This window comes from Gasterosteus aculeatus, chromosome 9, assembly GCF_964276395.1.
Source record: "Gasterosteus aculeatus chromosome 9, fGasAcu3.hap1.1, whole genome shotgun sequence".
Taxonomy (NCBI): domain Eukaryota; kingdom Metazoa; phylum Chordata; class Actinopteri; order Perciformes; family Gasterosteidae; genus Gasterosteus; species Gasterosteus aculeatus.
Window position 1 is genome coordinate 7,129,527 of NC_135696.1, and position 23,930 is coordinate 7,153,456.

Consider the following 23,930-nt stretch of genomic DNA (forward strand, 5'->3'; position numbering starts at 1 on the left):
AAACTACTGAGGGACGACGGGAAAGATGGCTGTGCGCTCGCTAATAAAGACACACTGTGAAGCAATGAGGGACGAGGAAGGAAGAAAAAGAAAACAGTACCTTTTGTCTTATGCATCAAATTAGTTGACAAACATGAAAAGTTTAACATTCTGGTAAGTGTGGTTACTTTCTTTGAAAATATCCATTCCACTATGCTGCTTACTGCAATAAACACAGCCAGCAGCTGGTTAGCTTAGCTTAGCATAACAACGGGAAACATGGGGTGACGGCTAGCATGGCCTTACACAAAAGGCTTTTGGATTAGTTTTTATCAGTCAAGGTCGGGCATTCTACTGTAAAAGATGTTTCCAACAAAGAGTAATATACCTTTATATGCCAGACTGACTTGAGGTGAAATATTAATCTTTATTTTGTGGGCCGTAAGTGGCCCTCCCCTAAATCATGCTGTAAAAGGCCTATAAAGGCAGTTGGCAGGCGGCAGTAGAGGAGTGAAAAGAAAGACATATCTGTCTTCTTTTATATCTAAAGGAGGACAGTGAACCCATTGTTAAGCCAGTGTGGTTTACGTAGCAAACTGCAGCGTAAAGCTGTACTATGATTGGTCATATCTGCTAAGTTGACAAAAAGCGCTGAGTTACTGCTTCTTTTTCAAGCTCTTTCTGCTCTTGTTTTGAATTAGAGATGGACAAACTGTCTGACTGACAGCCACTGGACAGCGGCAGACAGTGAATGCTATCGAGGCTGAGCAACCAGATAAAAGCCACAGCCCACATCACTTGTCTGTCACTCACGGTTTCACAGGCCAGACACATATACAGAGGGACCTGTATGGTGACGGGCTGTCTAGATCCCTATGGGTTTATGTTGAGACCGCTGGCTGAGGTAAAACAGGGTCACGGTGTGTCCCGGTGTGTCCCAAATTAATTTGAAAGTTTGTTGGCATTTCTGCCTCAGACAAAACTAGATATAGATAAGAGAAAGAGAAAAAGGTCCATTCAAATTCACTCAGTTAATTTTGTCCATTTTTAAAAAGGCACTCTGCTGCTGTCACAACACAGCCGAGCTGCTGTATCCCAAACAGGCTTTGTGACAAACCGAAACACAGATTAACATAACAAGACAATCACGGGAAGCATTCCAGTGTGAAGGTGAGAAGACGTTCTATTAGCAAACAACAAATAAACAGCACATGAAGCACTGATCCCTATAAACATGGATGAATTCAATCAATTTACATTTTACAAGGCCATTACAGGCAGCAGTTTAATTGTGTCGGGGATGCGCCGCGGTGAGTCTTGGCGAGGTCGCCGTAGCGATGACTGTAACGCCACAATGGCAATGAGCTGTACGTCTCGTTTCTAATCATATGCTAAAGCGTGGTGTGTGTTGTTCATCAAGGTTAAAATGGAACTAATATCCTGACATGGCACGTGCCAGCGGAGTCTTTTGTGACTCAAGCCAATCCGCTGACTTCCCTGTAAGCTAAAAGATGTGTGCTCCGTCATGCAGGCCGATACAACGACTCACCTCAGCGAATTGCAAGCGGCTGAATGTGCTGCTAAGAGGGGCAGTTAGCTTGAAGTTATTCTTGGGTGCCACCCAGGTCTCCATGGTTTCCAGCTTGCTGGTGGCCAGATTGGTGGCATGGTGCTTGACCAGGTAGCCCTGGAACTGGTCTGACTGGAAGTAGAGATGGACCGACACCGGGTGGCCCATGGGGAAGTACCTGGCACAGCACAGAGAGGGAAAGGAGCCATTAGTGAAGCTGATACTTTTCCACTTGGGATGCTTTCAGGACCAATGGTGCAAGAGAAAGGGAGAACATCCAGTTTCTTCTGCACGTCTGGATGGAACCAGCCATGGACGTGTTAATGTGGCTGGATGCTAAGGTAGTCCCGCAGTGGAGATTAGTGGTGAGTCACTATGCTCTGATTGTGGCATGGTGGAAATAAATACAATGACCTTTAAAACGAAACCAATTGGTCAAAGAGTTTTGCCGAACATGCTGAAAATTCTCATCATGGTGATATCTAGAGTAAAATAGACAGTGAAGCACAGTGTGCTTTAGGGACCTTGCGATAAAAGGTCGCTGCCACGGTGTTGTCTAGTCTAGTCTGAGCTTTCAGTTTCTGATTGTTTATCGTAACCTTTTGGTCATTTAAAAGGTCTTAACACCATGATGGAGACGGACAAAATGCTGAACACAAAGCTTCAAAACCCTAGCCCACAGACCAATGGATGAGGTTACAGTAACTACTTCCATTCTCGGTCTATGACTAATGGAGATGACTTGTAAGTAAATAAGCAACTTCTCCCGTGGTCATTTTTGCCGTGTCGTGTGCTGCGTGGTTCAACATGTGCTCTGGTTCTGAAGTAGACATGATGGTTAAAGAAGACATGTGAAGGTTGAAACCACAGTGTTCTGCTAGCTACAGAAAATTACAGAGAAGTCATGGGTTGTCCTGGCAGCAGACTCAGATTAGTCAGAGTTCTGAAAACGTGGACAATCCAACTGAACAAGCTACAAGTCTGCGGAAACAAACTGGGTCAATCCAGTCAACTGGAGCCGAACGAAGGTCTTGCCCCCCCTGATTAGTCTGTTGTTTGTTTGCGTGTCGCTTCATACGTGGCAGAGGGCCGGCCCTCGGGGGCAGCCAGGCCGAGTGACTTCTGCAAAAACAAAAAAGGGGCCAGGGCGCGCACTGCAGGAGGACACTCCGCAGCTGCTCTCTGCACAGACCCTGACTCCTTCACGCCCAGATTTCCCATCCGTTGCTTCTTCTGCTTACTTAGATTCGTCTTTAGTCTCCCTCGTTTGCACGCGCACTCACGCAAAGAGATGAACACTCACACTGTCCCTCCGTGCCCCTCAGTGGCCATGGCCTCATCAGTATTCCACTAAAGAACCAGGAGTCAACCCACCCTGGTAAATGCTACCCTGACAAGCAGAACAGCAAATATTTACACCCACAGCAACACTCCCTCCCCTCCTACTCCGTCTCCCCCTCGCTGGCTCCCTTTCCCCACTAATTTCTCATCTAACTTTTCCCTCTTTGCTCGTCTCCCCTCTTATCCTTCTTTCATCCTTCCTTCTCTCTGTCCCTTGGCTCTCACCCCCCACCCTTCTCTTTTCACAAGAGAGATGTGACTGCCAGTGTGAGAGGCAGTCAGAAGGGGTCGGGGCGTAGAACAGCACAGAAGCTCCATTCAGGCTTTTAGAAACACAGTCTGCCCAATCCAGTCACAGCGGGCTGCCAAAAGAGACAAATCTCTCTTTGCGGCCTCCTCCTCTCGCTTGCTCCAGTCTCACAAGGAGGCTGACCCATCCATCTGTTGGTCGCGGATCTGAATTCTATGTGCATGCAGAATATGTGGCCACACACATGGTATATGTGGCTGCACTTGAGGCCTGAGACCAAAAGTGGGGGTTCCATCTGCTGTCACTTAGTTTAGACTTCAAAGCAGCCTTTCATTTGAATGACTTAACTTGATCGGCAAAATTCAAGATCAATGAAACACAAATAAGGCCACGTCCGACAGGCCTTGCGGGGCACGCACACACAGCGTATTCAATTATTAGCTTTATAATCCAGAGTGTGGTTAAATCAAAACATTACAATCCCAAGAATCATTTAAGCTCTTATCTCGCCTTTTTGTTCAATTTGATCTTGACAATGCTTGATGTTTCTGCTCTGATTTCTGCTCATATACTTCACAATCTAGTATCATTCAATTAATATTAGCAATGCCTTCTGGCGGTGTGTAACACCGAGCAGTATGGCAATAGTGTATTGTTCATGGGCTCCACCAAGTAATGGCTGCAGTGATTTATCTTTAAAAATGTGCACTGGAATAACATACGGCAGCACATGCACACCTAACATGGACATGTCTTTTTGCAAAACAGGCAAAAGAGAAACATTTTGTGTTAAAACAAATAATTTGGAAGAGACATTTGGTATTATTCCACCTGGACCCTTTTCTCCAATGTTTTAGCTAAGTCTAAGTTACTAAAAGAAAAACATAAAACCTTTTTCTACACCTCTCAGCTTCTGTTTGTTATTCTGTTTTCTGACTTGTTGCCCAAAGACAACTGGACACGGGAATAAATACATTAGATGAATAACTAACAGGTCAGATCAAGCGATGAGGACAAAGGGTATGTAAGATTCTTTCCATAATTTCACATGCACAAACTGGGAAGGGATTGCCACGTGAGAAACAGTTTAAATCAGTTATTGTTGTTTCACAGACGGATTATTTTGTATCAATCCAGACGGCTGCAATTAATAAACAACATTTTTTTAGTCCTGCTGTGCTATTTGTCTTCTCAGAACAGTGGGTGCATACAACCTAAATGTTTATTTTTATTATCAACCCACCTCCTCGTCTGTGTTCAATTAGCTCCGTCCCAAATAAAACGCAAGAATGTGGACTCAGCGATTTAAAAACACCATTAAAACTGCTTGTCAAGCATCGTTTCCTGACACCTTAAAAACCTTCATTCTGACTTAAGCAGTTTGCCTGTGAAGAATTGAGACAACCCAACAGTCTTAATGTGAACATTCAATCTTTGTGCATTTGCTTGATATATGTATGTGCAGCTGCACTAACTTGAAACAGAGAAGCTTGCACACACACACACGCACACACACACACACACACACACACACACACACACACACACACACACACACACACACACATAAGGCCCTTTAATTTGTTTGTACAGTATATGTCTCACGGGCCCGTTTCCTGGCAATGACAGAGATGTGCAAATCAGGACATCAAATCCGTCAGTTTCATTAACCTTGCATCAGGGGTTCATTGCTGTGTGAAATAAATAAAGGGAATCTAACCTTAATTGCTCCAACAACAGATGCTACTGAAAACATATGCTGGTGGAAACCCTAACCGAGGGACATGAGGCCTAAATGTTCCCTTTGGCCATTAAATATGAACCATAGTGTGGTTTCCCCTTTCCTTTTAACTACACACTGTATGTTAACAACACTGGGAATCATACATTTCCACATAATAAACTGTTCCAAAGGGACAGCTGCCAAGGCTTTGACCCATGTAGCTTCATTATCTCTGGGACAAATTGACAGAGTCATATCGTATTACAAATTGAATCGCGTTACTCCGGCTCCCAGCTGCTATCCATTGTTATACTATTACTAGGACACGCGATCCCAGGCAGGGACGATGCATCGGCACAAAAGATCTGCACGTCCAGCAAGTTGTGGTTTTGTCATCATGTGGTGAGGCTTTCCAGGGTGAAAACAAAGCGTGTGCACCTTTTTTGATGTGGGTGCAGGTGCGTCAAGATGCCGCGATGAACGAAAAAGCACAGGTGAATACGTTTATGAGACTAACTTGCAGCTGTGATCACTCGGGTTCCCCTGCAGCGAGGCGGCAGCTCTGGCCAGGCCCAGCCGAGAGAAGGAGTGGAAGTACGTGAGATGCGTGTCCGACAGGCTGGCTACGCCATCTGGCTCGTCGTACATGTTCTCCCAGTACGAGTTTAAGCTCTGCGTTCCCTGGGGAAACGGTCCAAACAGGTAGGCGTCCAGCTGGTTCACTATCTCCTGGTTCACGCTGGCTTCAAACTTCCTGGCAAAGAAGGTAGGACGCACCGTTTGCTGCAGAGGGAGAGAAGGAAGAAAGGAGGGAGGAAGGGGGACATCACAGGTATGCAGGGAGGGAAGAGATAAAGAAGGGGAGAAAAGGAGAAGATTAGGAAACGGTGATGTGCCAGTATGGCAGGAAACGAATACGTGTCAGATGTGGTGGTAGGTATGTGTGGGAAGAAAGAATAAAAGATGGCAGAAGGTGGTATATATATACGATATAAGTATATATACAATAATATACGTATAACATCTTGTGTTCCCTCCGTCACTGGTTCCCACAAAGGGTTACATGATCAATTTGGGGGGTCCTTAGGAGATTAAACAAGTACTCAATAGAAAGAATCTGAATTATATAATATTGTCAGACCTTCAAAAAAAAAAAAAAAATTCAAGCAGCACAAGCTGATATTTTCTCATTTATTTCACGCTTTCAGGCAAAACCTGGTGCCTGCATAACCCGCAACAAAACTCAGTCGCCAACAGACATTGTGGAGAGCTTTGGTGGGAGCGTTCGCCACGAGCACGGACGAAGAGCAAGCTGAAGCGGCAATTGATCAAACTTCCCACAGCTCCCTCTGGAGCCACAAAAGGTTTTATACGTTCATTTTTTCCACATGATAAGGAAATTTTCACCCTCCAAGACCCATTAACTGTAAAATTGTTCAGTTCACCTTGAAGAAAAGAGGAGAGCCTGTCTTATATGTCCTTAGAGGTACAAAATGAGGAACTGACACAAGCATCAGTACTCCCCCCTTTCCCTTTTTCTGTATTTATCCATTCATCATCTCTTTTCTCAACAGTTCCTTTTATGTGTGGTTCTGTCTGCCCTCCCACACTCCACCCATGCCTTTCTCACCCTCTCTCTCCCTGTCACACTGTTGCCTGTGTGGTTGATGGTGCATCAGGAGATCGGCTGCCTACGCAACTTGGCGTTCTTTCAAAGACATCTTTTCAGTCCCAGACACCAAACTATTTGCCGATACTGTTAGCCAGCACCGAACACCTCGGTGCTACTTGCTAGAGAAAAAGCCCCCTTCATCAAGACCACTATTTCTCATTGCTAAATCCATGACTGAGTGGTGTTTAATACACTGGACCAGATGATGCATTACCCTTCTGTGATCCCTCAGGGGTATCAAATGAAACGTGCTTCAGCTTTTTACGCATTTCCATATTTTGTGTATTCTGACACTCCTGCGGTGAGCTGAAAGTACCAACCTGTCTAAAACACATCGCCAAACGATGATGCTCTGAGACAAAAGGCACATCACCACCCGGAACAACCCCTCCACTACTGAAATCTAAATCACTACGCCGGGCAACAGTTTTACCATGAATAATTCTTCCCATCTACTAACCAAAGGGAAGTGGACTGAACTGGTCTGCATGTGCCCCAGTGTTAAGGCTCAAAGGGAAACTCGGATCGTGTGCTCAATGGGACATTGAGCCCTATTAATACCGCGGCCTGGCTGGCGTTTGGATGGGCGGCTTTGTTCCCAAGGTCGGACTTCACTGATACCCGGGTGCCAACCAGACCCAGCGGCAGTGCCAGGGACCTGGGGTGATGTGTTTGCACTTGACTGCTAGAGACTGAGGCGCGGCAGACGGCTCTGGCAAAGGGCAAAGGGAGGTCCGCTTTCACTGGTAAGCTGCATGGGAGAGACAAAGCTAGCGAAATCAATTAAAGGACGATGCTCACATTGAAATTGAACAGTTGCAGAGTGTTTTCACTTTGTACAGCAGCTTTTAATCAGCACAATAAAGTCAAACTGTGATATTGACTTTCTCTGGGGTCCTGGACTCAATGCCCTCATTCGTTTTCTTTCTAACTGTCCCCTCCCTCGCACTCAAACAAAGCAGATCTAATTACTATAAAAAAAAGTTCTCAGGGTCATAATAAACAAGGCCTCATTTTGCACACATTGATTGTAAAAGCTGTGGGAACGGGTTGGATGCTGAGGCTGGGAGGACAAACCCACAGGCCAGAAAATGTAAAGATTGACTGCAGATTTCCCACTAAAATGCTTTTATATTTCATTTTTGTAGGTTCATCTGATATCTCTGATCGACATTCGCTGGAAGGGGCTTTTTATGTGCCATTTGATCAGAGTGGAAAGGCCCCCAGGACCTTCTCATTGTAAGGGGACGGTGCTCACCACCACACCGCCCAGTATACGGGGACGATATTGTAGATTGTCACAGCCGAGCACAGTTATTTCGTTGTGTTTCACTTTAATGTTACAGTGTGAGGTGTTTACACAAAACAAATGATAACCTTTAACATTAACTGTGGCGTCACAATGAGGTTATTCGCTCATTCGACTGTGGTAAGACTGCAAAGAATGCTGAGTTCCATAAATGCACGGCTCGGCCCTGATACATATACAGTACGTAGATATGAAGACGTGCGTCGCTCTCCGTCCTTCACATACGTTGTCTTTGGTTTGATGGTTTCCCTGCAGCTGTTTCTGTGTGATGACTTTCTTGCTAATATTCCAAAGAGATATTCAACCTGCACCACAAGATTATCAGGGACTTTGCCCCTGGTATTTTGCAACAAAAGAGCAATTAACTAAAAAATTCTAATCATGAGAAGGTTAAAGGACACACAAAACCTGTGAAAAATGAACAGAGCTACGCTGAGCATTCCTGTGTCTCCTCAAACCTCTGAATGAATTTCAATTCCGATCTTTTCTGAGTAAAATAAAGTGTGATATTGGCCCCTGACCGACCAGGATTGCTATCTCTGCTTGATTTCTCTTCTCAGGTGTTGGTAACTTTACCTGGAAGCGGTGGAAGTCTGCAGGCTTGAAGTCATTCGGGGAGCATCCGCACCAGTCGACGATGTGCTTGTACTGGCACTTACAGCCCAGTTTGCGGTTCCAGTTGGTGATGCGCAGGTTGTTGTCCACCATGCTCTCACAGTGGGCGCTGTTCTCCAGCACCGTGTGGAAGAACGACTGGGAATTGAGAAACAGGATGAAAGGATGAAACAGGATGGACAGAGTGAGAGAGACGCTGAGACCTAATTAGAAAATGCCTTTTAGTTTTTTTACACCAATCAATTCTCGGAGAATAAATGCAGCAGCAGCAGCAAGAGACCGGAGAGTCACAGTAACTCACGATAAGCATCCAATATCCCAACAGGGACCATTCAGTTCTCACAAATGTCCGTGCACATGGTTGGAATGATAGCCTTTACATCTTGCCTTTACTTTATGACTTCACATCGGCCTCCTGAGTACTAATGTCCAGTCAAATCTACCACAGCGATGAAAAGCCAACAACAAGCAATGTTTCTATTCTATACTCAGTCAAAGGACAACAGAGATTGAACGCGCTAGTTGTTTACGTGTGTGTGTGTGTGTGTTACCTCGGCTGGCAGCAGAGTGTACGCGTAGAAGCGCTTCATGCTGATGACCAGGTCGTCATTGGAGTTGATGACGTATTCGACGAACATGCGGTTGAGAAGGAACCAGTCGGACCCACCGTCCACCGAGATGCCTTCTGGGATTTTGCGGTCACCCAGCCTCCACATGTGTGTGTCACACTCAAGGAACAGACGGTCTAGGCCCTGCTTACGGATAAACCTGGTGAGCACACAGAAACATGCGGTTATGCTACTGATTACCGAATGCAATTCAATATAAGGGGTACTTGGGGAAAAAAACACACACTTTAAACACACAATTTGCATAAGAACAAGCACTCTGTGGATCTTGTTGTATCTTTGGAGGAGCAATTGCGTACAATCAGCTGCTCGTTTTTATTTTCTCCCAATGTTCATCTTTACTTTCAACCAACAGCAGATTGCTTGTCCTTGTTGACTTCAATGAACGTCTTTCTGGAGGAGACAAACATTTGAGTGTGTGTAATAATATCTTGTTGGGGATCGGGCTCTGCTCCTTCTAAATAGAATGCTTTTTTATTTTTTATTGGAATAAAAGCTTTATAAAACAGAGGCTGCAGCCAAATGTAAGTGCAGAAATATTATCTTGTGTTTTCTATCGAGGTTATGGAACAGACACGGGGCGCAATTCTTGACCAATGTCTGAGAGAAGAGATTAACGATTCTCAATTCAAAATCGTTAAAATCTCAAAAAACTTTAGGAATTGAGTTTGGCATTGCAATTGTTCTAAGCAGAACATGGCTGCTATCCTTGTCCCTAAATTACTTTTGTTCACACTGGTCCCTGTGCACTTTTATCAGCGCCAAGAGGAGGGACGTCTTGGAAAATGGCCGGTGTTACGAGTGTGAATGTATCAAGTGTCAGATGAAGGGAGTCAAATTCAGGTCAACCCGGGCAGACTGTTCCCTCTGTTACCTGAACAGCGTCTAAAATGTTGATGTGTTGACCTTTTAGCTGTGATGTGCAAATAGGCGCTGTCAACATTTTAGAAATGCACTCTTGCATCTTTACAATTAGATGCATTTTCTTTTAATTATTTTCAGCCCTCCAGACCAATGCATGTAGTGGTGGATTAAGATCCATATTGTTGACAGCCACAGAATTGAAGAAAATCACAAAACTGCTCCACTCTTATCAAACAGCAACAAAAAAAGAAAAAAGAAATACTGTGCTGCGAATATAAAAAGCCACTGCTGAGTCACGCTGACTCACGCGTCTATGCTGGCATATTTGTTTTTGGTGTGTTTTCGGAGGTATTCTTGCCCGCAACGTCCGGCGATGGATGTTTTTCCGCGGCGGCAGAGAGCAGAGAGCGGAGGGCGTCGCGGTGGAGGTGGCGGGAAAAAGGGGGTTCTGGCAGTGACCTCGCCGGCTCACCCCACCAGGGAGGTTAATTAATGGAGCCGCAGATGGGAGCTAATTGTATTATGATTCAGTGACCCGGCCGCGCTGGCAGGAGTGTGCGCTTAGATGCCGGTGTGTATAAGTAATAGAGACAAGCACACAGAGTCAGCCAGAGCGTGAGAGAAAGGTTGGGGTGTTGTGTAGTGGATTAAATTGAGGTTAGTAAAACATGCACATCACCTGGCGTTGTCCCTGCCGTGGGACTTGATGAAGTTCATGTCTCTGTATTTGGACAGAAAGGCCACCAGCTGGTTGTTGGTCCTGAAAGGGAAGAAGTGGCTTACTTTGGAGAGTGAACCATATGGGTAGACTTAGTTGGAACATTGCTTCTGCAGTGCAGTACATGTTAAAAGAACAGTGCCGGCTTCGGAGGGAAATTATGCAAATTAATCCATCTGTTACTGGTTGCTATAAAGAAGACAGTGATTTAAAAAAACAAAAAAAACACATTTGTCAAGTTCCAATCCCGTGTCCTGGTGTTAATTGCTCAGTTAGCTCTTAATATATGTAAAATGATAGGGAAATCCCTAAAGAACTTTAGAATGATTACAAAAGTGAAATTCAGGTTGACGAGCTAATATTGGCCTAATATTGGATCTAGTCTGTGGCGTGTAGAGCGCGATGTCATGGATCAGAGCTGTGCATTTGACCCTTTTTCTATTGCGTTCATTTCTTTCTCTTCCTCCCTTGTCGGTCATATCACAGAAGGCGTAATACGATCTCTAGAGACCTAAAGTCACTCCCTGAACGAGGGCTCGGTAAATCTGCTCGTGTTTTATTTGATCTGGCAGATGCGTCCGGTCCCCTTCTTAAACTCTGTTAAGCGAAAACCACTGAGATAGCTACAGCTGATGTGGACCTTTCTGTGGAAGCGGGTATCTTCTGGCCTGGCATTGCCGGACCAAATCACAATGAATCTGCTGAAGCAAATAAAAAACAGGAGCTCGCAGATTTTTCCACTTGTTCAATGACGTATTGATGCTACGCAATCACGGCTCATCTCTTCGCGCCGTCTTCTACTCTCATTTCTCCATCGCCCGTCCATCGAGTGGAGAGGGACTTTAAATGGTATTGAGAAATACTTCACATTATGTTCTTTAATTCGCTTTTAAAGACCTCGGCTGGCTCTCGGTTTCGGCCTGTCAGTCCTTTCACTCCGTTGAGACTATTAAGGAACATACAAAAGCTTGTGCTGTCCATGACTTTCGATGAATGACCACAGGAAGCTCTGACATTGTAGAGCAGTCAACTGGCCCGTACGCGGGAGCAGACACGCTAAAAGCTTCGCTCCGCAGGCTGCGCCACAGTCACCGGCTCTAACATCTGCGGCAGAGCTTTTCTTGATGGCTTGGCTTGCCTTTCGAAAAGAGAGCGGCGGACCCTGGTGAACAGCCCGAGGATCATAGGGGGGAGGGACGAGCACATATTAATGTCATTTTCTCTTCAAGGAGCAATTTCACAGCCTGGGGGGCTTATCTTAGGAGGTTCTGAGCCATAAAGCCTAACTGATGATGTGCTGCGCGGACACATGCAGTCCTCTCTGTCTCTACTTCCCACACTCACACACAACTATGCATGCAGACAATGCGATGTGAAGCACAGAGACACACCAATGCTTGTAGGCGCGCAGGCACGCACGCACACACAGAGCGAGGGGAATTCATGTCAAGCTCCAGATTTGCCACCTGAGTGGTCATCCCGTCCACCGGGCCCAGTTTGCTAAGTGTCAGCGGCGTGGCCGCTCCGTCTCACAGCGGTGTTCACGCACACACATTACTGTGACACACACAGACGCACACACTCACAGCACACACAATCAACCGCTGGGAGGAACCGAAGGTTCACATTTTCAACATCGAGGCCATTTAAACTCGCGTTTTCAAGCACGTTGGCTTGGTTTTGATGGGTGATGCCACCTATTCCTTTCACTATGCAACAATGCTAAAATATGAGATACAATTTTTATCAGAGAGACATGACAAAGCAAAAGAAATAAGATGCCTAAAGCCAGCCATCGTCTAACAAAGCTCAGACCTCCTCAAAGCAGATGTACAGTCTGTATAGGGGGTCTTTATCGAAAAAAAAAGAGGTAAAAGCATCGAGGCTGTGTGGATAAAAGCTGGGAAAGAGGGTTGCACTTTGACAAAGCAGGCATGTAACTCATCCTCTGGCCTCTGGACACACACACACACACACACACACACACACACACACACACACACACACACACACACACACACACACACACACACACACACACACACAAAGCATATCTCACCCTGGACTCACAGCCCCTCTGCTGGAGTGAGGGGCTCTGGTTTTGCCTTTCAGAGGCATCCATGCAGCAGGACAGACATTATCAGGGAATTAGTGGGGAAATAATGCGTGTCTCCAAACCCACTGAGGACAACGGCAGTAGTCAGGAAAGTGAAAAAGTCAAATACTGAAATACTGTCCTACATCAAGAAGAAACTAGTGCAGATTCACGACACAGTTTATTGGGCTTAAAGCCAGAGGAAAGTGGTGTTTAATGGCGGCTTTTGCACTGTAAGGTGTGGTGTGGGAGCAGTGGTTTCGCAAAGTTACACGACCATCCGTCACGCCGCTCTGATGAAGCGCGGGAGCAGCTTAACACGTTGCATTTACAGGCATCTGCTTATGCCAACACGTTTTGCGTAGCGTAGTGCAGCCCATAGTAAAAATGGAATGCTGAGGTGTTTATTTCCGAGGAAGGGTGTCTCTTTCTGGACGATTCTTTTCCCGAAGAAATCAGAGAGGATTATCAGCAACAAAACAGCCGAATGGGTTTCAGTTTTTTGCTTGAGGACACTCGAGTAGCGCGGAGCTCCCCCTCACAGGGGTTTGAGCCCGGCCCTGCCACTTAAAAAGGGCCACTTTTGCAAGTTCAACCTAGTAAATATGCAGTGAGCAGACATTGTCAAATGCAAGCTGTGGTTACAAATGCACTTGCTAGGCAGAGATACCAGATTTCCATTTCCATATTTCCATTATTTTGCATAGATTCAAAACATGCGGTTCCCTCTTGTTCCTCTTTCCTAGCTGCTTATTCCCGCTCCTTTGGCACTCCTTGTCATTTCTCCCCCTCGGCTCCCTCTTTCGCTCCATCAATCGTTCCGTTTCTGAACAGATGGGGCTTAAAAACTCCACTGTCAGCCCTTTTCTCAACAACATCAACCTCATGCAAATGAGTAGGCAAAAGACGGGAAGAAATCAGTGTTTTGGTGCATGCACCGGTAAATATCTTTAATCATGCAGTGACAGACAAACAGACAGGCACACAGACGTGATGAATATTCACGTATGTACACAGGCAGGTGCTGAGATACACTGAAGTATTCAGTAATGAACTCGAGTGTGCACACCTTGGTGCAGGAACACAGAAATACAGACAAACAGGCACAGACGGCATGTCAGCAGCGTTCATCGATATGGTGAAAAAGAATCAAACCCAACAAGACGGAACCGGTCTATGAACAAAATCTAACTAAGCCCCTGCATCTTAGCTCCAGCTGTGGAGTCATCGGATCCAGCTTCTTTTTAGCCGGTGGCCATTACAGCTTGTCTAAACTCAACTAGTGGACATCTGGCTGCGCCGAAGAGATAACTCTCTCCTTAATAGGAGGATTTTAATTGGCTGCTGCAGAGCAGATCAAAAACCCAGCAGACCCTGAACTCCCAGGAGGACTTTAAACTCATGTAAAAAAAAAATACAAGTTACACAAAATTCTCCTGCTGTAGGCTATTTCCATGACTCCATGTCCAGTTCACGTGGGCTTTGTGGCTTTAATGTCCTTTTACAGCCTCTTAGAGGGGATTGTGAGTGGAGGGAAGACTTTCAGACTGTACAGTACACAAGTCAATAGGTATTGACCCAGCGTAATTACATCGTGATCAGTTCAACATGTAACCCATTCAAGTGGAGTGGAGGCTCCAACAAATAGCGTTTGAGGAAAAGAGAGGTTCCAGTTAGTTGATCTATTCTATTTGGACTGACTCTTTCTTTAAAGCTCACTGTCAACCACGGCAGCCTGGACCAGTGTGTGTTGAATTGCTTCCATTTTTGCTGGGAGTCGTCTACTATTGTGCCGACGTCACCCGTATTTCATCAGATGGTTGCACCTTCACCTCACTTTATTTCCAGATGAATCTTAAAGAAAGGACCCTGGCCTCCTTCCCCTTAGGTTTCCCCTGCTGCCCTTTACTGAACGCGCCTTCCTGCGTGATGCATCTTTCTCACCTGATGGGGTAGTCGGCAGCACTGAGGTTGATAAAGAAATCCCAGCTCCAGTCCCTCATGGCCAGCAGGTCAGCCATGCTGCGGAGATACATGGTTAGCAGACTGGCTCCACCCCAGATGGTGGCCATACGCCACGGTGTCGCCCTTACATTCGAATACTGCGCAGCCAAGGAGAGCACCTGTCTGTGCAGGTAATTAGAGCGCTGAAAAAGAGGAAATTATAAATAACTGATTATTATTATTATTATTTCTGATATCAAGCAAAGTAGATGTAATAAGTTAATGGTATTACAATTTAACATTATTTAAAAATAAACAAGATTGTAGTGCTTTAATTGATAAAACAAAGGACTTGACCGGTTGCACAGTGACGGTACTTCGCGTTTGTAGGCTCTCGATGGCTCACCTGATCCACATGTATGTAGTAGTAGTGCGAGGTGTGGTAGATGGCTTTGAAGAGGCGGTGAAACTGGCGAGAGGCTCGTCCGTGGACCACCAAGACGAACGCTATTCTGACTGGTTTTGATGGGAAGCTCTCAGCGGAGTCCTCATCCCACTGGACATTAGCATTGGCTTTACCTGTTAAAAGGGAAAAACATCATTTTTGTGATGATATTTTGTGTAAATTAAACTACATCTTGCATTGAATACTAAATCGATTCTTCTAAATATCATAACCAGGGGTTGGTTGCACAATTGATTTGCCTCTTTACTTCATAATCTATGATAAGCTGCACAAAGCCCTGTAAGCAGGTAAAGCAACCATCAAGTAATTAGAGGGACAACGAAAGCAGAGCATAATGAATAGAGTTACTAAAGATAATTAAATATGATTATTTGATTAAACAATAACGCACATCTGGAAAAAACATAGCTGCCAGCCAAGTTTAAGTTGGAGTGGTTTGATTAGCTTATTCATAATAATGAAATGTTACGAAAGTGAATAATCAGTATTTCCCATTGTCTGAGTGTACCACTCTCTGAACTGAATCTGTTTCATGATGACAAATCAATGAGCACTCCTGATTATGTACAAATACTAAAATACAGCACAACGCCTTCAGAAACACTGTACCACGGGTTACGTGCCTCTGCTCTCCCTTACTTGGGTGTTCTTAAGTGGCCAAAATTGGTCAAGATTGCGCAGAAGGAAACTAAACCATGCTACAACTAAGATGATTTATTCAATGAATGAATAAGAAATAAAAAGTAAAAAGGCAGCCTGGGAACATAAAAATCATAACCACACGGAACTATGATAAGTTGAACCAGACAGCGCACTCACTGTAACTACTATCCTCATTTCGATGGGAATCTTGTAATAAATATCTGGGTGGTTTGACTCTGTGTGATCGTTTCACTTCGGCTGAATTCCCAGAAGACTGTGTTGCGGCAAACACCGGCCTGCACAATTCCAACGATCTCTGAAGAGCCATTGGTGACGTCACATTGCTCCATTGGGTGGTTTTGCTCCACCCTTAACCTCAAAAACAGACACTTCCAACCTGAAAAAACACTCGCTCAAAGCAGTTCTGCACCATCAAGTCCCAGAACCTTATGACGGGCATTGTTTGTTTTCAAGTTGTCCCTTCTGACTCTTCTAGTCGGGCCCTACGGCTCCTGTAATTACTCAAAATTTTAGGTTGAGTGTGCGACGTGTTGTCTAATTTTTGACCTCAAAAGGCACGATCTCTTCTGTTTAACAAACTCTTCCATTCAAATTTAAGGCCAGGTGTCCAACATTTAAGGTTGACCACAAGGTTGGTGGTTAATGACACGCTTCCATGGCTCCATTTGGCCCCAATTGGCTGTGGCGTCTGTCATTCACTTATTTCTCGCCCCCCTCTCTCTCTCTCTCTCTCTCTCCCAGCTCAAGGGGGAAATCTGCTGTGGGCCGTATCCGATTGAACGGTAATTGGTGGCCAGCTAAGAAGGTTCACTGGTTTGCTTTGCACACGGATAATTGGCCAGTCACTTCAAAAGCCACTTTGAGAGTGTGAGTGATGCTAGCCAGCTGAACTAATGAGCTACGCTGTATGTGTGTGTGTGTGTGACAACTGTCAGTTTTGTCGCACATGTGTGTTTGTATATAAAATAGCTTCATGTGTAGTATGTTTGGAGAAGGCCACCCTTTTAAAGAAAATACAGAAGCCCTCATCTTGCACTCATTACTCTTCGTCATCCTTGCCGTCACCATCAATCTTTTAAACTAGCTTTCCCTCATTTGTTATCACCCTACTCTCGTCCTCCATCATCTCGCCTAACGTTGGGCTCTTACCCAGCCCCCACCTTGAAGGCTCACATGAGAGGTTATAACAAGAGCTGAGCTCCAGAACATCCAAAAAGGATTCTGAATTGCATTTTTGAAAATGTCCCGGGGATTTTGGTTTGCTCCTACAAACTGTCCACAAAACTAAGCTTGCTGTCATGTAAATCATGTTGAAGGGTTTGATTTCTACGAATGCAAAAAAAAACCATGCCACTTTATTTTCTTTAAACCAGTAATGACACTCAGAGGCAAACACAACCCTGGAACCCACAACTGACCAACTATAACCAGTTGATGTATGTTTCCTATTAACACATCCAGCAGACACGAAGGCAACAATGGCATTTGGGTCTGGCATGTTTTAATCATGCTGCTCAAACCAACAAGCAACCATGAACATGTAGCTTAGCAGCAAAGCAACAATCTGCCCCCAAAAAACACAGAGTTTAAAATACTCTAGTAGTTTAATAGTTTAAAATGTTCCTCTAGGTTTACCGGGCAAGAAGAATATGAGCTGACGATCGGGCCAGGTGACATTTTAATCAATAGTCTTTCAATGGAAATATATCAGAATTAAATTACATATTGAGATACTGTGATACACAATTACATCATTAAAAAACAAGCACATTATTTTGAGGGAATATTATTTGATGATTGCGGTTTTGTTTTCGCATCACGCTGAACATTACCACTGAGTTTGAGTTCAACAAACTGGCAACCTTGCAGCTTCTCAAACCTTTCAGCTCAATTACCCCAGAATCCGATAGCTTGCACAGCTCAGGAAAGGCTTCTCTCTGCTTAATGATGGTAGAGGTCAATTTAGATCCCAAATGGTGGTCACAATAAATTGGGAGTAGTTTTTGTCTTGTATTTCTTTCACCATACATACAATATTTTAGTTTTTGTGTTTGCCTACATCAAGAATTCTGCTTGACTGTATAATATTGTACATAACAATATTGATGATAGAAGCGCTGAGCACGATTTATACACAAATCCATTCTGTGTGAGGCCATTAAGCTAAGCAATGCAGCCCGATTATGGTTATATTATAGTCAATGGTGGTGAAACCACATCACCTGCGGTTATAGACGCGCAAGACACGTGAGCAGGAAGTACGTTAAGAGTAACCGCGTAAGCGCGAGCCGGAGAATAAACGCCCGTGGATATTATCAAGCTGTGGTTGGTCTGGTGGTTGAAACCCATATAACACAAACACTACAGGAGGCAATGGAGGAAAAGAGATTGAACATGTTCCTCCTGTATTCAATGATGCTAATTCCAGAGCTATCACAATAGCTTAAGTAGCCAGGGCCTCGAGGACAGAATACCCATCAAATCAAATTGGGCAATTTTCTGCTAACAAGGTTAGGACTAGAATTGGGATGGAGAACAGAGAAGGGAGAAGAGAGAGAGAGAGAGAGAGAGAGAGAGAGAGAGAGAGAGAGAAATATAACACATGGACGGCGGCGGCGAGGCAGACGGAGAGTCAGAGAGAAAAGTGATTTAATTTAGCTGTCGTGTTGTTACAGCCCAGCCACCGGGGGAATTTCTTTGTCTTCTCTGATCAAACTGTCAGTGTGAGTGGGATGGTGAGTCGCTGTGTAAGATGACAGGCGCTTCGGCACGAACAAACGATACTCTTTTCTTCGAAAGGGGAATGTACAAAAGTTGCTAAATCCCAGTGCCTTCCTGAGTCCCTAAAAACACAAGCATATTTGTGAAGGTATCGGACTCGAACAGGCAGGATGTATAATGTTTTTCTTTGCGTCTTCTGCTGTCCACACTGCATTCAGTCCACTCCTATAATTGTAAGTGCATATGAGTGCATGTATTGTTAATTTCAATTTTTACTGGTACGTGCTGCTCACCGATGGCGGCGGCCACAACAGATTATGTTTACAGAATCCACCCCCGGACTGCAGATGTCCATAAATTCAAATAGTTTGTGTGCGTCGGCTTGACAAAAATGAAGAAAAACGTGTTCTGTTTTCAGCTTGACAAGACGGATAAAAATTGGAAACCGATTTAGGGAGCATAGAGGCGGCATCATCATTCTCTCCGACAATTTACTTTATATTGTATATCAGCAAAAAGATTCTTTGACATTGACGACAATTGCAATTATGAGGACAGGAAATATTATTGAATGTTCTAATGGCCTGAATGGTCACACCACAATCTTGTACTTGTATAATTCATTTATTATTTTCTGCCATGAAAAAGAAAGCTTGCACTGCAGAGAGTAGGAGGAAATAATGTGAAAACCACAATGAAATGTAAAACGATGCGAGTAAAGAACATTGACGATCAGCCTTATTTGCAGTAGGTTTATCTTTGTATCTATTTTAGTAAGTCCGTTAGAATAATCAACCCAAGCGTAAACTCCTATTAGCTTATGTAGCTCCTGATCGTTTAACTATTTGTGAAGTTGCTTGTAAGTAGTTGGAGATAAACAATTGTTTCGGAGCCCTGCAGCAAGGAAGGTAATTGTTTTTACATAAATGCTGCACTTGCATATATTTATATATATCTTACGGGTAATATGAGTGCCTACATACATATACACAAACAATACATACACACATCATGCATACATTGACAAACCCTGTAAATCAGAGTTTGTGTTTTCTCCGTCCAATGAGCTAAATCAGAACACTGTTTTTTAATGAGACGGAGAGCAGATAAAAATAACTACTCAGGCTGCGAGATGCTCTAAAAATCGACTATGAGCAGTCCTACCTAGACACTTTTTTCCAATATTTTAATCGATGGGTTTGGTTATTTCTGTATTTGTCACTGGTTTAAATCGGCTAATACAAGTAAAGTTTAATTCAGTAAAGTTGATATGAAAATAGTTTTATGCACCAATTGGAGCATTGCAACGTTTGAAGAAAAATGTGATGAAAGTTGTGGGGTTATTTGTTAATGTCAACGGTACCTTCCACCAAATCTCGACCTGTTACTGTGTTGTGTGTTTATTATTTATACATAATATCATAGGATCTTTTCACCCCAGTTTAACAATGATTTTTGGTTATTTAGCAATGAAAATGTTTTAGAGAAATACATAACGAGGCACATTTTGTACAAAAACATTTGTATCGCAACAATCAGGTGTCCTTACAATCGGAAGCTGGATAGAAATCGAACCGATTCAGTGAGACATCACTCGTGCAGAATGCAAAGTGAAGGCGCCGGCCTCATAGACAAGCATTTGTATTGACTGAAGTCAAATGATCAATCTAATTAATTACAAAGATGGACTCACCCTCGAGGGGGCAGTAGCGCGTGACCGTCTCTGGCATTAATTGCCCCTCCTTGTGTCGGCAGTACACCTCGGCGATCTGTTGCCGGCACTCCTTGCTCTTGACCCTGGACAGAGCGGAAATGGCTTCCTTCCCACTGATCTCGCACTTTGGCGGCTCGTCGTAGGTCACCCCCAGCGGCGCTGCGGCTTCTGGCCTCTTGTGCGGGTGCTGATGTCTGTGCTGGGCCTGCTGGGCCTGCGAGGCGCGGTGGCGTTGCTGCGACCCTCCCGCTCCGCCTCGCCCGCCCGCGTAGGAGGCATTGTTGCCGACCGCCAGAGGCTGGTGGCCTACGGGCAAAACTTCGTTTGAGCTTCGACCCACGCTGGGTCGAAGGGAGCTGTCCCGCCAGGTCTGCTGCTGGGCGTGGGCCTTCTCCTGCAGATGCTCCCGCTGCTGCTTGCTGCCAGCGGCGCCCACAGACTGTCGTTGCGGCTGCGAGCGTGCACCGAAGTTACTGTTGTCAATGTTCTCAAAGTCTTTGGGCACAGAGTTCTCGTTGTTGCTGTCCACTCTGTTTTTCTCCTTCGGCCGGTGGGAGTAGTACCCGTCCTGGATGAGGAGAGAGGGAACAGGAGGAGAGGGTAAGTGTCGCTCGGTCAGTGGTCAGCGGTGAGAACACAAACAAGAAAGAAAAAAAAAAAAACACAGTGTTGTCGAACTGACCGAGCGCGGAGCATCTCAAATGTCGGATCAACAATCAATGTGGCGCGTGCGAGCGGGCAGCGTTGCATCGAACCGCGAGGCGTGAAATGAAGAAGCAAGGTATTGAGTGTGAGAGCGGCAAAGTGCAGCCGAACCCGGAGGTGAAGCCGGGCCGTTCCGCGCCGTCATCAGATTATCCCCGGTTTCAATTAAATTCCCCCCTCAAGTGGGCCCAGCACTCCGTAAACAGATTACCAAAATGGGATAAAGGGACGGAATATGACTGTGAGGCAGTGTGGGCGCCTGTGTTCACGCACGTGTGTGCATATGTGTACATTTCTATTTTGAAGAGGAGCCACATGAGAACGTGGGGGCTTTGTCGTGGTGTGGCGTGTGACGGGCAAGGCTGCACTTGTCACTGCCCTGCGTCTGCAAATGTGAGATAGTCTGTATGTGTGCAGACGCACAATTCCCCTGTCTTTCCACTAGAATAGGCTGAAAGCCAAGGATGGGCACAGGGGAGAGCCGAAAGAGCGAAAGGGGTAGTGAGTGAAAGTGAGGGAGTGTGGAAGGGGGGGTGTAAGGCGGGGGGGTGTAAGGCGACGAAGCGCACATGACACAAGGCATGATTTCTGCTCCCAGGAAGCGCTGGCTTGTTCCAGTGAAACGTACCACAGCGCATCAAATGAGGAACCAAGAAAGCTGCCTGGCTGCCGGACCACTGTTGCACACCTTGGCGAAGTGTGTGTGTGTGTGTGTGGGGGGGGGGGGGGGGGGGTACGGAATGAGGTAGGCAGAGCTCCTAACAGGGATCGCTGATGTCTTTCTCCCTTGACAAGACACAGAGAAGTGGAAGAAGAAAAGTGTGAGAGAGAGCTAAGTGCAATGTGAGTTATGTGAGAGTGACTGGAGACGGCAGAGGGAGACACGCGGGGAGCGAGCGAGATGCTATTGTGAGCTGGACGCGGCAGCATAGAAATATCTTTCCACCCCTAAAGCCAGGCCTGTTATCAGCCCATCAACCTTCCCTCTCTGCAAACACCTTGTGCCGGCACAATTACAAAAGGGGGGCCCGGATGACACACTGTCACACTCACAGAAACAGGGAGAGGGATATTATTGAAGGAAAGGAAGGAACAAAAAACAGAAGGGGGACCCAAAACAATATTGCCACTGTCAGCTCCTTTTAAGTTGCTTCTTTGGCAGACGTACCGTTCTCACGACACCAGATACCTTTTACGTGTTCTTCTCCGCTCATCTGATCTCATCCTGTTGCCTGACCGGAGCTCTCCTCTTTCTACACTCATCTCTGTACATGCATCCCTGACGTCACGTCCTAATTCTGCTCCCTCCCCTCCCCCCGCATCTCACTCGCCTTCCTTCTTCATCTGTTCCCCATTTCACGCCTCTCACGCCTCCCTTTCTCTCTCTCTCTCTCTCTCTCCTCTTTATTCTCAACTCCATCCCTGCTGCCGCCTGTCATAACCTTCTCCCTTTCGCTCACCTCCTTGTCTCCCTCCGCTTTCTTCACCCTGCCAGTTTAAACAGACCATGTTGTCTGAATGGCAGAACCGGTTAATCCTGCGTGTAACAACTGCTTAGGCCAGTGATCACCTAAAAGGAAATCCCTTCCCGTGGAGTTTCAAAGAGAGGGCTAATCCATGCAGTGTAAGTCACTGGATGTTAGCAGAGGTAAAACTTGTCTGTGTGAACTTGTGATTTCATGTGTATGGTGCTTCTTATTACATGTCTTTCAGGGTAGGAATTAAGGTGAGAACTGTTTCTTCCGGGCAAACACATTCTGACTCTACTTGCTTACTTACTTAAACACACACACAAACACACACACACACACACAGTGTAAAGTCTATAGCAAAGAAATGTATCTTCAAAACGTACTAAGTGGTTATTTCTGGTCACCAGCCGAGAGACTTTGAGAAGTTACTTTTACCATCAAGTTATGCAACACAGAGCGATGCTAACTAGATCCTGGCTTAAGCTTTATATTTATCATACAGACATGAGAGAGTTTTATATCTTCACATCAAACTCTCGGCAAGGAAACACACGCACGATAATTTGAAAAGAAGTCAAATTAATTCTTCAAACTTCAAACAAACAAAAAAAAAGCAAGCAGCGATGAAACATCAAAGGCCACTTACTGAGTAAGACTATTTTTTTTAAATCTTGTAACTAAACTGAAAATTGATTTTGATACATCTCATTCAACTCAGCGACTGACATCAACTGATTGATTCCATCACACGTGCAGTTATAGTCAAAGCAGCATTACATTGACAAACATTTTGGCAATAAAGACGAGGCCCATCCGTCACGATGATGATGTGTAATCAACTACTACATATTTTCCAGAATTTGATCAACTGAGTGACTCATCAACAGAATATTCTTGTATGACATTGCCCTGTTGGCATTCATCTCGGCTGCCCCTAATTGTTTTCTCTTGGTGTGAAAAAAAGCATCACAAAGATGTTAATTTGTGGCAAATGCATTGACACGGACAAGAGTTGGGGTTATCCCAATGGGGCCCTGGAAATGGAAATGAGTAGTATTTACAAACTTGCACGGAGGAGATTCCTCCGGATAAACAACCCGCCCTCCCCCTGTGAGAGAAAAAGGACTCCAGTAGCCGCGTTGCTCTTTAATCTCAGGGGCCGGGCTCTAAACAGGAACCGCTGGGCCACGGAATTACCAGTAATAGCGTGGATTGAAGATGGGAGCTTTGTTAGACTGCAGATGGGGCTGGGATCCGGTGGTAGATATCGATTGTCACGGGGGGGTTGTGTTTTCTACTCCCCGAGAGTGTCGAGGAGGCCATGGCAGGATTGCCTGGCATGAGGTGTGCTGGTTGTGTAGACCTACACACACACACACACACACACACACACACACACACACACACACAGCCCTCCCTGTGCTGTGCTGAGTAGTGGGGGAACAGCAGTGTGGGTAAACGTTAATACCATCCATCACAG

At 45.2% G+C, this 23,930-nt stretch overlaps 1 protein-coding gene across 1 annotated transcript in view; it reads right to left on the reverse strand.

Moving 5' to 3' along the window:
- Positions 1-23,930, reverse strand: part of xylt1 (xylosyltransferase I) — a 65,978-nt gene that overhangs the window by 12,084 nt on the left and 29,964 nt on the right. Inside the window, exons 2-9 of the mRNA XM_040185777.2 lie at positions 20,253-20,841; positions 15,116-15,288; positions 14,710-14,912; positions 10,632-10,712; positions 9,011-9,227; positions 8,421-8,597; positions 5,381-5,646; positions 1,529-1,727 (exon numbers count right to left, since the gene is read on the reverse strand). Coding sequence (XP_040041711.2) covers positions 1,529-1,727; positions 5,381-5,646; positions 8,421-8,597; positions 9,011-9,227; positions 10,632-10,712; positions 14,710-14,912; positions 15,116-15,288; positions 20,253-20,841 — 1,905 coding nt within the window. The remainder of the gene's footprint in view (positions 1-1,528; positions 1,728-5,380; positions 5,647-8,420; positions 8,598-9,010; positions 9,228-10,631; positions 10,713-14,709; positions 14,913-15,115; positions 15,289-20,252; positions 20,842-23,930) is intronic.